This window comes from Rhipicephalus microplus, chromosome 10, assembly GCF_043290135.1.
Source record: "Rhipicephalus microplus isolate Deutch F79 chromosome 10, USDA_Rmic, whole genome shotgun sequence".
Classification (NCBI taxonomy): Eukaryota; Metazoa; Arthropoda; class Arachnida; order Ixodida; family Ixodidae; genus Rhipicephalus; species Rhipicephalus microplus.
Window position 1 is genome coordinate 83,965,112 of NC_134709.1, and position 11,670 is coordinate 83,976,781.

Sequence of the window (11,670 nt, forward strand, 5' to 3'; positions counted from 1 at the left end):
CAGATGGGCATGAAGGACTTTAAGTTCAGCGATGGATGATGGCTTCGCAATTTCAAGAGCTGCAATGACTTGAAGGAAGATGTGCGGGGAAGCGGTGCCGTCGACGATTCCGTTGTCGCTGAATATCGGGATGAAAAGCTGCAGCCCTTGCTTCAGCAGTTTCCACCTAATGATATTTTCAACTGCGATGAAACTGGACTGTTCTACAAGCTGCTGCCAGAGAAAAGGCTTGCATTTTCTGGTGACCCCTGCCACGGCAGCAAGCACAGCAGGGAGCGGCTCATTGTCCTCGTTGGCAGCAACATGTCAAGCAGCGAGAAGCTTCCATTACTAGTAATAGGCAAGTCGAAGCATCGAAGATGTTTTAAGGGGGCAGTGACTCTGTTCGATGTTTTAAGGGGGCAGTGACTCTGTTCTCTATGAAGTTAACAAGAAAGCGTGGGTAACGCAGCAGTTATTCGAAGCGTACGTGCACAAGCTGGACAGATGGTTCGAGCAGCAAAATTGAAGAGTTCTGCTGTTTGTGGATAACTGCGCTGTGCATGGCTACAACAAGGACCTAAAAGCTATACAGATTGAATTTCTGCCGTCGAACACCACAGCAATCCTGTAGCCGATGGACCAAGGCGTGATTTGGAACTTGAAGCACCATTACAAATCATGCGTGCTCAGCTGCATGGTGCCCTGATTTGGCAACGAGAAAAGCTACGCTGTCAACCTCAGGTCTGCCGTCGGCATGCTATCAGAATCGTGGAAGGCAGTTACGCAAGAGACTCTGTGGAATTGTTTTAGCCACGCGGGCTTCAGACTTGACGCCGAGACGGCCGTCTCGCCTCAAGTGGACAGCGTGGCTGACCAACTGCCACCGCGGATGTTGCCTTCGACGAACTGCGCGCTGCCGGCAAGTCGATTCCATGTGGGATAGCCTTTAAGGAGTTCGCCGACGCTAAGACCTCGAGCTATGTGCAGGCTTGACCGATAACAAAATAATTCGTCACGTTACGGAGGATTCGAATGACTCTGACACCGAGAATGAAGAGCCATCTCCTACACAACCAATGAGCTCAGAGTTGACGCGAGCACTGATTAAACTGTCATTGGTGTTTAGCGGCAACATGACGTTGACTGAAAGCGAGGAAGACTTCATCGCGGGCAAGCGGAACGCCATACTAAAGAAAATAGGTGACTTCTTTGCACCCAAGTGCTGACCTATGAGGTAGCTCTGGCCTGCGGATTTTTTTTATAAACGGTTCTTTTCAGAGCCACCTAAACGATGCATTGGTTGAATTGCAATGGGAATCTTGTACTCCGGCCGTTACCCTCTTCGTCAGCAAAATAACCTACAAAAAAAAGGTGCGTTTTCACGTGCATTCGTTTTTCCAGACTGCCCAATTTTCCGGACATTTTCGCGGTCCCTTGAGGGTCCGGGAAATCGGACGTCGACTTTAAATATGAACTTTGGCTGGCCACATTTCATTACAATCACATTTATTGTTTGTATAACAGCGCTGTGACATCGGCTATAAAAAGGAAACAGTTGGAAAGGATAAATGCGAATGCAGGCCTGCTTTGTAAAATGAACTTTGTTCTGTTGTTAAAGCACCTTCTCATCTTTTTGTGTGCCTAGCTTAAGTGCTACTAGGAGACGGATAAAGATAATCTCGTTTATAATGGCTTTAAAGCCTAGCATAATTCGTTTTTATAGTATATAGGATCTTCATGTAAGCGAGGTTGTCATTTTCTTTGTGCTGATTTATATCTGTACAGGTAAAATTATTATTGGATATTATAACGAGTTAATTTATCATGTCCATACTGCTTTGTTATATTGTGGCTCAACTGAACCTTCCCCTTAAGGCTTCCTTTAAACTGGTGTAATTTTCTCTGTACAGAATGAGTCTGGTCAGCAATACATGAAACCATGTTTGGGGAAGTTGATTTTTTTTTTACAATTTTGAACAGTGCACTTCGACGAATGCATTGATAATTATTAAAAATGCATATAATGAAGAATGTGCTACAAATGTGATTTATTTTATTTTATTTAATTATTGAATACTGCAAACGCAGACCAAGAACTGGTCCAAGCAGGGCAGTTACAAGAGGCAGAATATAAACAAAAAACACATACTATCAGAATGCATAACAGATAACAGGACAAAATATGAGGTTAAAGAATGGGCATGATGATGGTATGGATGCCTAGTGGATAAAGAAGACAGATATGCACCCAGATTAACAAGAAGATAGAGAAAGTTATGGTGGTTCTTTTATCGTCGTAATGCAAGTGTTTCAATGTTGTTAGTAGTCATGAGTTCAGTCAGTGAGTCTGTAATTTTAAATTTAGAATGAGCAAGCCTAACAGCCTTTTTGTACTGCTTCAAGTTTTTGATGTTAAATTTAGTAAAGGGGCACCTGTACGTAAATGTCTCATGTACGTAAAGTACCTTTGTGTAGTTTTATGCTACAAGGAGAATTTCTAAGTTTATGTTTTATAAAACACAGTGAAAGGCAGAACATACATTGTCCATGTGTAAATTAGAAGACATTTCATTAGTTATCATGAGCCAAAGTTATAAGCAAAATGAACAGGTGTTTTTGAACGAGTTATGCAAAGGTGAAAAGTTTTTTGTGTTTATTTTAAATGCAGGAACTTGTTGCACTCGACCCAGATCGACGTGAGCTACTTTGCAGCTGGCATCGTGGCACACCTGGCGAGTGACGGGCCCGAGCACTGGAATGTAGAATGCGTCAGCCTCAAGGACATGCTCAAGGAGCTGGTGAGTTTAGGATCCAAAGTCTGGCGCACTTGAAACCCGAAACGTCAGCGACGGCCAGGTTAGACCAAATCGCTTCGGCGCATGTTTCGGCGGGCGAAAAAGCTTTGCTTTCCGGTGTCCTCTCCATCGCTGACAAATGAGCCGAAAAAGTGTTCAATCGATGTGCCCTCAAACATTGCGAGCAGTGGAGAGGGAAAAGCGAGAGAGAGATTACATGTGGAGAGCGCGCGACAGGCGAGGGAGAGAGTGATGTCACCGTGCACTTTGAGGCAAGGCTTCACCTACTTGGCATTGCCCCAACACCTGCGGCGAGGGAAGCGCGGTGCGGTTTGTTGGCACGAAGACACGGACGGACAGCGTTACACAGGCTAATCAAAGAGCTGCTTCGCATCTAATAATGCCCTTGGTCCTGGAGAGCAGCCCATCAAACGATCGCCAATCATGGTAGTGCCTCCAGAAAAGTCATTACTGCAGCAGTACACAGCACGATAAAAATGATTGACTGCTATTCATCCACTCAAAAAGGCTGTACAAATATGCACACTGCATTTTAAGCCATATGAAGAAACACTCTGTGGCGTGAAGCACCTCGAAAGTTGATGTGTACAATCGTACACACTGCCCCGGAGGAGAGTATATGACGACTAGGCAGCAGTATTAAAGGGACGCTAAAGGTAAATAGTTTATGTCATAGTGAAAGCTCAATTTATGACGTCTAAAACGGCACTAGTATTATCAACGGCAGTTCTCTACTTAGCGAGAAATTAAGCTAAATGTATCTCTTGACGGGCCCCATGAGTGGGATGTTTTGGAACGGATTCCAATTCGGTGAGAGACCGAGCACAATTATTAATATTATTATTATTATTATTAATAATATTTGGTCAGAGTACATAGAAAACCACGAATATAGAGTAAATAGGGAGGGAACACGCTCACATCTGCCACCTATAGGAGCACAACGCCTGCCTGCTTCTTGCATAGAGGAAATGAAGGAAGAAAGAAGGAGAAAGAAGACTACAGTTAACCAATAGTAATGCGATAAAGAAGAGAACCTTCTGTGCATGAAGGGGCGTAATAAAAGGCTGCTTGTTTGTTTTTGTTTGAGTTATAGAAAAAAGAACTGCTGCTGGTTACTATGGGGAATGGTGCGAGTGGTTCAAAAGTTCCATTTTCGCCTGGTTAAACTGGACAGCTGGTGCCATCTATTGGAGCTCAATTGAACCAAGCACGCCTGCCATCTCGGAGGCCATGGCAGAAAATTTTTTGGCTACTTTCGCTGTGCTGCTACTAGTGTCGGTGGCAGCGCAGTAAAGCCGGACAACGTTGTGCACTGCAACATTGACGTGAGACAGACGGCTTTCAGGGGTTTTTGAAGTGCCCTAACACAGTGCGAGCTTCTAAAACTTGATATTATATCAAAATAAGCACTTCCTTAATACAAAACTAGCAATATAAGGTTTCTGAATCACTATTTCAGCAATCAACATCGATTTAATGTTTGTTTTTAGTGTCCCATTAAATAAACGACACCTGTTGCACACTGTACAAAATTTATCCTGCTTTGACAGCGTGATTTTTGGGCAGAATCTATCTAGATTGTCTTGTGTCTGTTACAGGGTGAAGTGGTTCAAGGCTGGAAGAGCCCGGAAACTGAAATGGTGGCCTACAGGTGAGCAGCTCCATCCCAATTTGAAAGATCACAGCCCGTAGTTGTGGAGGCTGGGTAGCACTTCTCCCTGTTTGTGAGGCTTGCTACAAAATTTGTTAAATGGGAACTCTAATACTGTGTGGATTCGCTTTATCTTAGAATAATGTTGATGCTCTAATGTCTGGCATATTTGGCACATACCGATTAGCATTTTTTTATTGTGGGAACAAGAGACCCAGTTGAGAATGGAACACTGCCCGATAATCCCTTTAATTATGTGCGCTTAATATAACAGAAGTGCTCCCATCTCTAGATTAGTATGAAAAAAAGATGTGAAATGGATTTCACAGCGCATGTGAATGACTGCGATTGCTACTTTTTTCTTGCAACGCTTTTCTCGGTGCACAAGCATGAAAAAAAATTGTTGTGCATATCTCCTGGCCTTGGAAATTTAGGCTTGTTATGGCTTTTCTTCAGTCCTTTTCCGATAATGTTGTACAGTCGGGAATCGGTATGTGCCATATTGGCAGTGATGCCATCTTATGTTTTAATGAGAATGAATAGACAGTGATACCTAGAGAAGTATAGGGAATATTATTAGAAGTAGTTGTAATGTAAATGTGAAGAAAGAAAAGTGGACGAAAAGATAACTTACCGCCAGCAAGGAGTGAACCTGCGACCTTTGACCTTATAGGCAGCAGGCGGCACTGACTGACACTCCTACATTTAAATACACATATATACCCTCTATGGGTATATATATATGCACGTTCAGAGGCCTAGTATGGGAAGAGTAAGGGATAGGAGTTAATGCAGAGTACCTTGGTAACCTGTGCTTCGTTGAGGACGTTGCATTGCTGAGTAATTCAGGGAACGAATTGAAACTCATGATTACGGAGTTAGACAAGGAGAGCAGAAAGGTAGGTCTTAAACGTAATCTGCAGAAAACGAAAGTAATGTACAACAACCTTGGACGAGAACAGTGCTTCGAGATAGGTAATAGTGCTCTAGAAGTTGTAAAAGACTATGTCTACTTAGGACCGTGTCACGAGGCCGTTTAACGGGCATGCACTCGTGTAGGTTCGTGTAAAAGCAAAAACCACCGACGACATAACCATCATCGGGAAATGAGCTGACGAGACCATTTGCTCCCACCCAAATCTCCAACAGTCAATATATTTACAAACCCCTAAATAACAAATAGCAGACAAAGAACAAAGCATACATAACTAGAAAGAGGTTGGCAAAAAGACCAAACGGCTAAAGACGTGAACAGTGCATTACATAAATGTTCAGTTCAAAATAAACTTTGTCACGACATAGCTGGAAGAGGTGCTTGCAGCGAAAGCTGTGCTACCAATGCATGGACGCACTCACGTAAACGACGACAGCGGGGATGCGGGGCTTGCAACTGATGCGACCGAGTAATGGTGAAGACGCACTTGCGCAGTAGGTAAAGAATGGTGATTAGCTTGAGACGCTCACGTGGTTGACTGGCACGGCAGGATGCGTCGGGCTGGTCGAAGTCAGTGACCTTTCGGCGTTCGGCAACCGCAGCTCGCACACGAAGCCGGAGACGTTTCTTGGCCAACGCCAGAAGACCAGAACAAGCCTGGCCCACGTCAGGTGACGAGAAGAAGCTTAGTGTCCAGGTGGGAGCCCGCTGGGACCTCGATGCAGGAGCTCTGCTGGCCGCCACTCCCGCGCCCTGGCCACCTTCTTCACTCTGTCCCGACTCGGCCACGTCTGCCTGGCTTTAGGACTGTGGAACCGTCGGTGACGAGAGAACGCAGGCTGGTGGCGACGCGTCAGCGAACCAGGGTCAACCTGGCCAAGCAGCTGGGCGCACAGCTCAGGCCCGTAGCCCGACGGCTGTTGCTCGCCTGTTGAAATCAAAGTCCGCCGGTCCTAGGAAGGAGTTCAGGACCGGATGGCCACGGTGCTCTCGAGCGGGAACACGACAGCAGGAGGCCCCGGCCGGTCGAAGTCCTGCAGGCTCGGGTCTGACGCCCGACGGCCCATCTTCAGCGCCCGGTCCGGTGACGACCTTCCGCTTGCCCCGTCTTCTTGAACTACCCTTGATCTGCTCTGCTCAGGCTTCTCCTGCCGCTCTGGCCCACTTGTCTCGTCCCGATTGGAGATTCTGTACTTTCGTGGTACCCAGCCATTGGGCCTTGAAATCTCCGTGGAAGGACCTCATTGAAGCAAAATTTTCACGCCCACACGTGCCACAACCGAGCGTTATCTTCATCTTCTTCTGGCTGATGGAGTGGCGCACTTTTTAAACGCGCGCAATCACATCACAAAGCCCCCCTTTCGAAAAGTTTTTTCCCGTAATGAAAAAACTGCAGATAAGTGCGCGTTTCACCACACACAACACATATGCTGTCCAACGTTCACTGCCATCTTGCAATCAATCCACTTATTATACCTTGTGCGTTTGGACCGAATTTCCTTAAAGCCCAGTGCAGAGTTCACAGCCAAGCTATGGCGTGTCCTGCCCAAAACTAAGAAAATCACACTCCTTGTGAAATAAAGTTTTAAACACAGCATATTTACAACCAATGTAAGTCCTTGTGCAAGTCGTCTAAATCTAGATGTAGCGGCCGGTTATTTGAACTGAGCTCTCAGCTCATAGCGTCCCACACAAGGCAAACAGAATTGTTTTTTTTTTTCGTCTGAATGGAAAGCGAAAATCTTGCAGCATTTTCGATCACAAATATGCCTGTAGTTCTGCCTCGGAATTTTGTCCACATGATCATCAGCCCCGTCAACGGCATCTGTCACTACAGCTGGAGACATGCAGACAGACACTGCTACAACTCCCTCTGAGTTTTCTACTTGGCTTGCACACAGGTCACATGCTCCTTCATACAACTTCTTTTTATTTTCCAAACTGAATGATTTCGTAGTCGGTTCCTGCTCTTCGCACGGAATGCTATGCTCTTTACTTTGACATGACGCAATCATTGCACCATGTTCAGGCGAGATAACTGTATGTTTCTCGACCACGCCTGTGCCACTGCTTACATCTGACAGTGTTACGCAGGATGACTCTGCGGCTACTGCCTCAGAGTTACGTACAAGGTATACGCTCCTTGCAATGTCACTTGTCTTACTTCGTGCACTGGAAGAATCGCATCTCTTTTAGAGACTGCTCCTTGGTTTTTGGATGTGCACTCTACGCGAACATCAACTGCCCTTCCGTCAGGGTTGTCTAGAGGACTCCATACCCCTTCTAAAACTGTGGATTTGGTTGCACCAGTTCGTGTAGCCACATGGATATATAAGGAACTTGACTGTCCCTTCTCTGAAACTTCCTGCGAAGCCGCATTGATCACGGTCACCAAACCTCGACTGTTCTCGCCATCACCCTTCCCTTCGACTCTGCCGTTCACTTGTAGGGAACCTGCACCTAAACCTTCATCACAAACGTTCCAAGTCTGCCGTCGAAATTGCTAATAAAGGTCCTACTATCAAAGCACATGTCGATTACCCGCTTTTTGGAGCTCAAATACGAAAATTCCGCTCGCCAGTCTCTACCTTGTAGTACTCTTGCTTCGGCTTCTGCCAGTTTCAGCCGCAACTGAAACGTCTTTTGCCTTAGCTCTTCAATTTCCTTCTTTCTCAGCTTTCTTTTAAACTCCATTTCCTCCTTTTGCCTTAGCTCTTCAATTTCATTTTCCTTCTTTCTCATCTCTCTTTCAAACTCCATTTCCTCCTCCCTCTCTTTGCGAATGCGCCTCTCACGTTCCCCACATCAAGCCTCCATTTCATCGCCTTTAGACCCATGCGTCTTGCCGACTCCTCTAGGTCTGCCCTACTCATGTTCCTGTTCTAGTGTGGAGAGGTAAGTGGTAAAAATGGTCTCGTCCTGTCGCGGACGCCAATTTGTCACGAGGCCGTTTAACGGGCATGCACTCGTGTAGGTTCGTGTAAAAGCAAAAACCACCGACGACATAACCATCATCGGGAAATGAGCTGACGAGACCATTTGCTCCCACCCAAATCTCCAACAGTCAATATATTTACAAACCCCTAAATAACAAATAGCAGACAAAGAACAAAGCATACATAACTAGAAAGAGGTTGGCAAAAAGACCAAACGGCTAAAGACGTGAACAGTGCATTACATAAATGTTCAGTTCAAAATAAACTTTGTCACGACATAGCTGGAAGAGGTGCTTGCAGCGAAAGCTGTGCTACCAATGCATGGACGCACTCACGTAAACGACGACAGCGGGGATGCGGGGCTTGCAACTGATGCGACCGAGTAATGGTGAAGACGCACTTGCGCAGTAGGTAAAGAATGGTGATTAGCTTGAGACGCTCACGTGGTTGACTGGCACGGCAGGATGCGTCGGGCTGGTCGAAGTCAGTGACCTTTCGGCGTTCGGCAACCGCAGCTCGCACACGAAGCCGGAGACGTTTCTTGGCCAACGCCAGAAGACCAGAACAAGCCTGGCCCACGTCAGGTGACGAGAAGAAGCTTAGTGTCCAGGTGGGAGCCCGCTGGGACCTCGATGCAGGAGCTCTGCTGGCCGCCACTCCCGCGCCCTGGCCACCTTCTTCACTCTGTCCCGACTCGGCCACGTCTGCCTGGCTTTAGGACTGTGGAACCGTCGGTGACGAGAGAACGCAGGCTGGTGGCGACGCGTCAGCGAACCAGGGTCAACCTGGCCAAGCAGCTGGGCGCACAGCTCAGGCCCGTAGCCCGACGGCTGTTGCTCGCCTGTTGAAATCAAAGTCCGCCGGTCCTAGGAAGGAGTTCAGGACCGGATGGCCACGGTGCTCTCGAGCGGGAACACGACAGCAGGAGGCCCCGGCCGGTCGAAGTCCTGCAGGCTCGGGTCTGACGCCCGACGGCCCATCTTCAGCGCCCGGTCCGGTGACGACCTTCCGCTTGCCCCGTCTTCTTGAACTACCCTTGATCTGCTCTGCTCAGGCTTCTCCTGCCGCTCTGGCCCACTTGTCTCGTCCCGATTGGAGATTCTGTACTTTCGTGGTACCCAGCCATTGGGCCTTGAAATCTCCGTGGAAGGACCTCATTGAAGCAAAATTTTCACGCCCACACGTGCCACAACCGAGCGTTATCTTCATCTTCTTCTGGCTGATGGAGTGGCGCACTTTTTAAACGCGCGCAATCACATCACAGACCGGTAATAACCGTGAAGCTGAACCACAAGATTGAAGTAACTAGAAAAATTAGGATGGGGTAGAGCACATTCAGCAAGCATTCTCATATTGTGAATGGCATAGTGCCACTATCTCTCAAGAGAAAGGTATATAACAGCTGCATCTTGCCTGTACTTACCTATGGAGCAGAAACTTGGAGGCTTACAAAAACGGTTCAGCTTAAATTGAGGACGACGCAGCGAGTGATGGAAAGGAAAATGGTAGGTGTAACCTTAAATAAGAGACAAGAAGGGAGCAGAGTAGGTCAGGGAAAAACCCAGGGTTAGGATTTCTGGAATAACATTGTTTTAATACTTTTGCGGCCAATCTATTATAGTAGCAGTCTGTTCTTGTACATTAACTTGGTCACATTTTCACTGGAAATTGTGATAATGCTAGTGCCAAAAGGGAGCTTTTGCTTGTATTTTGAAACTAAGGTAATTCAAGAAAGCCTGCATGCAAGAACAGATTAGATTAGTACAAACATGGAAATGATTTAGGTACACTCAAACCTCATTGTAACAAAGTTGCATCTTACACGAAAATAAATTCGTTATATAAAAAAATTCGTTATAAAAGTTTATTTCTAGCATTACATTTATTGCATGGCTATTTTTCATTCACTTCGTTATAAATGATGTTTTGTTCTATCTGGGTTTATTACATCAAGGTTTGAGTTTATTAGCTTTATATTTTAGTTTATATGTTGAACATTGCAAGTGAGTTGACGTCAAGCTCGAATTTTGTTTATGAATGTTCAACATACTGTAACGTTTGTTCAAATGGGTTTGAAACTTTAATTTCTTGGTTCACTACATACATTTCCAATTCTAGGTTATTGTAACGTGCTGATTTACTTCATCTTTCAATTTTGTAAGCAATTTACTCCCCAGAAGGCCCACAAAATGTTTATCTAAAATACTGCCCATTGTGTGAAAAAGAATTGCATAATTTAAGCAGTTGGAGAAAATACTCTGCAAGTTTCATAAAAGTTGATCATTGGTTTACAAGAAAAGTGTTCAAGTGCAGTGCCCCTTAAATGAACTAAGAACGCTCCCGTAAGTGAGGAGATGGCAGATTCTGTTTGTAACTTCCACAAAAACACTTTTACACTTATTGTAAAGAATAATATCTTGCATTTGTTGACATGCTCTTGCAGTGTTGTAGAATGAATCACTTTTCACGGCAGTGCATTGGGGTGTAGAGGGACGTTTCGCTGCAGAATGTGCTATGCAATGCAGTATAACTTCATATGCATGTCACAAATTTCGACACCGTGACAAAAAAAACAACAACGAATGGACGAAAAGAGAGCTAACATGGACAAGTGCCGACTTTAAACAGATGTTTAGTTAGGGAAATACACATATATGTAGTGACAATTTGTGCTGCTCACAAGAGCATGCGACAACCACTGCACATGAATGCTAACAAGAAACGAAATTGACAATGAAAAAAAAAAACACTATCCTGAAGAGCATTTGCATAGAAAATATAATCAGCTTCATTTTTGGGCAAGTCAACGAAATACATGCTGATGAATGCCTCTGCCAAATGAGAAGTGTGGGCCACCTCAACAATTTCTCTAATGAGCATATTTTTTACTTTCCAAGATTACCTCTGTTCGATTTGTGCTGTTGTTTCGATTAAGAATTTGTCACCAAGTATGCTTGTTTTCATGCATCTTGATTTTCAGGCAACCCATTTTATTATACTTTATCAAGTTCCCACAAGAAGTGTACGATTGCATTTCTCGCCGTGTTGGGTGTCGGTGATGCGGTGACGATGCTTGTTCCCTATTTCGGTGAGGTAAAGGCTCTTCGATCTCGTGGTTTCAGGTCGTTCAACCCATTCTTCCCGTTGCTTCGGTGCAACACATCTTGCGAAGTGCAGCTGTGGGCGGTCTGGGCCATGCACCACGTCTGCTCCAAGAACCGTATGTGCATGTTCTTGCCTCCTTTTCTGCGTTGTGCGAGTCGAAGTGTCAGGAATACATGTCTGTAACTTGTTATAAGGCTTATAAGGCTTTGCGGGCTCTTTTATGAGGTGTTGTGGTTCCTCTCT

The 11,670-nt window shown here is 45.5% G+C and overlaps 1 protein-coding gene across 1 annotated transcript in view; it reads left to right on the forward strand.

Moving 5' to 3' along the window:
• Positions 1-11,670, forward strand: part of LOC119180783 (protein zyg-11 homolog B-like) — an 86,083-nt gene that overhangs the window by 56,819 nt on the left and 17,594 nt on the right. Inside the window, exons 15-17 of the mRNA XM_037431917.2 lie at positions 2,651-2,780; positions 4,400-4,452; positions 11,445-11,542. Coding sequence (XP_037287814.2) covers positions 2,651-2,780; positions 4,400-4,452; positions 11,445-11,542 — 281 coding nt within the window. The remainder of the gene's footprint in view (positions 1-2,650; positions 2,781-4,399; positions 4,453-11,444; positions 11,543-11,670) is intronic.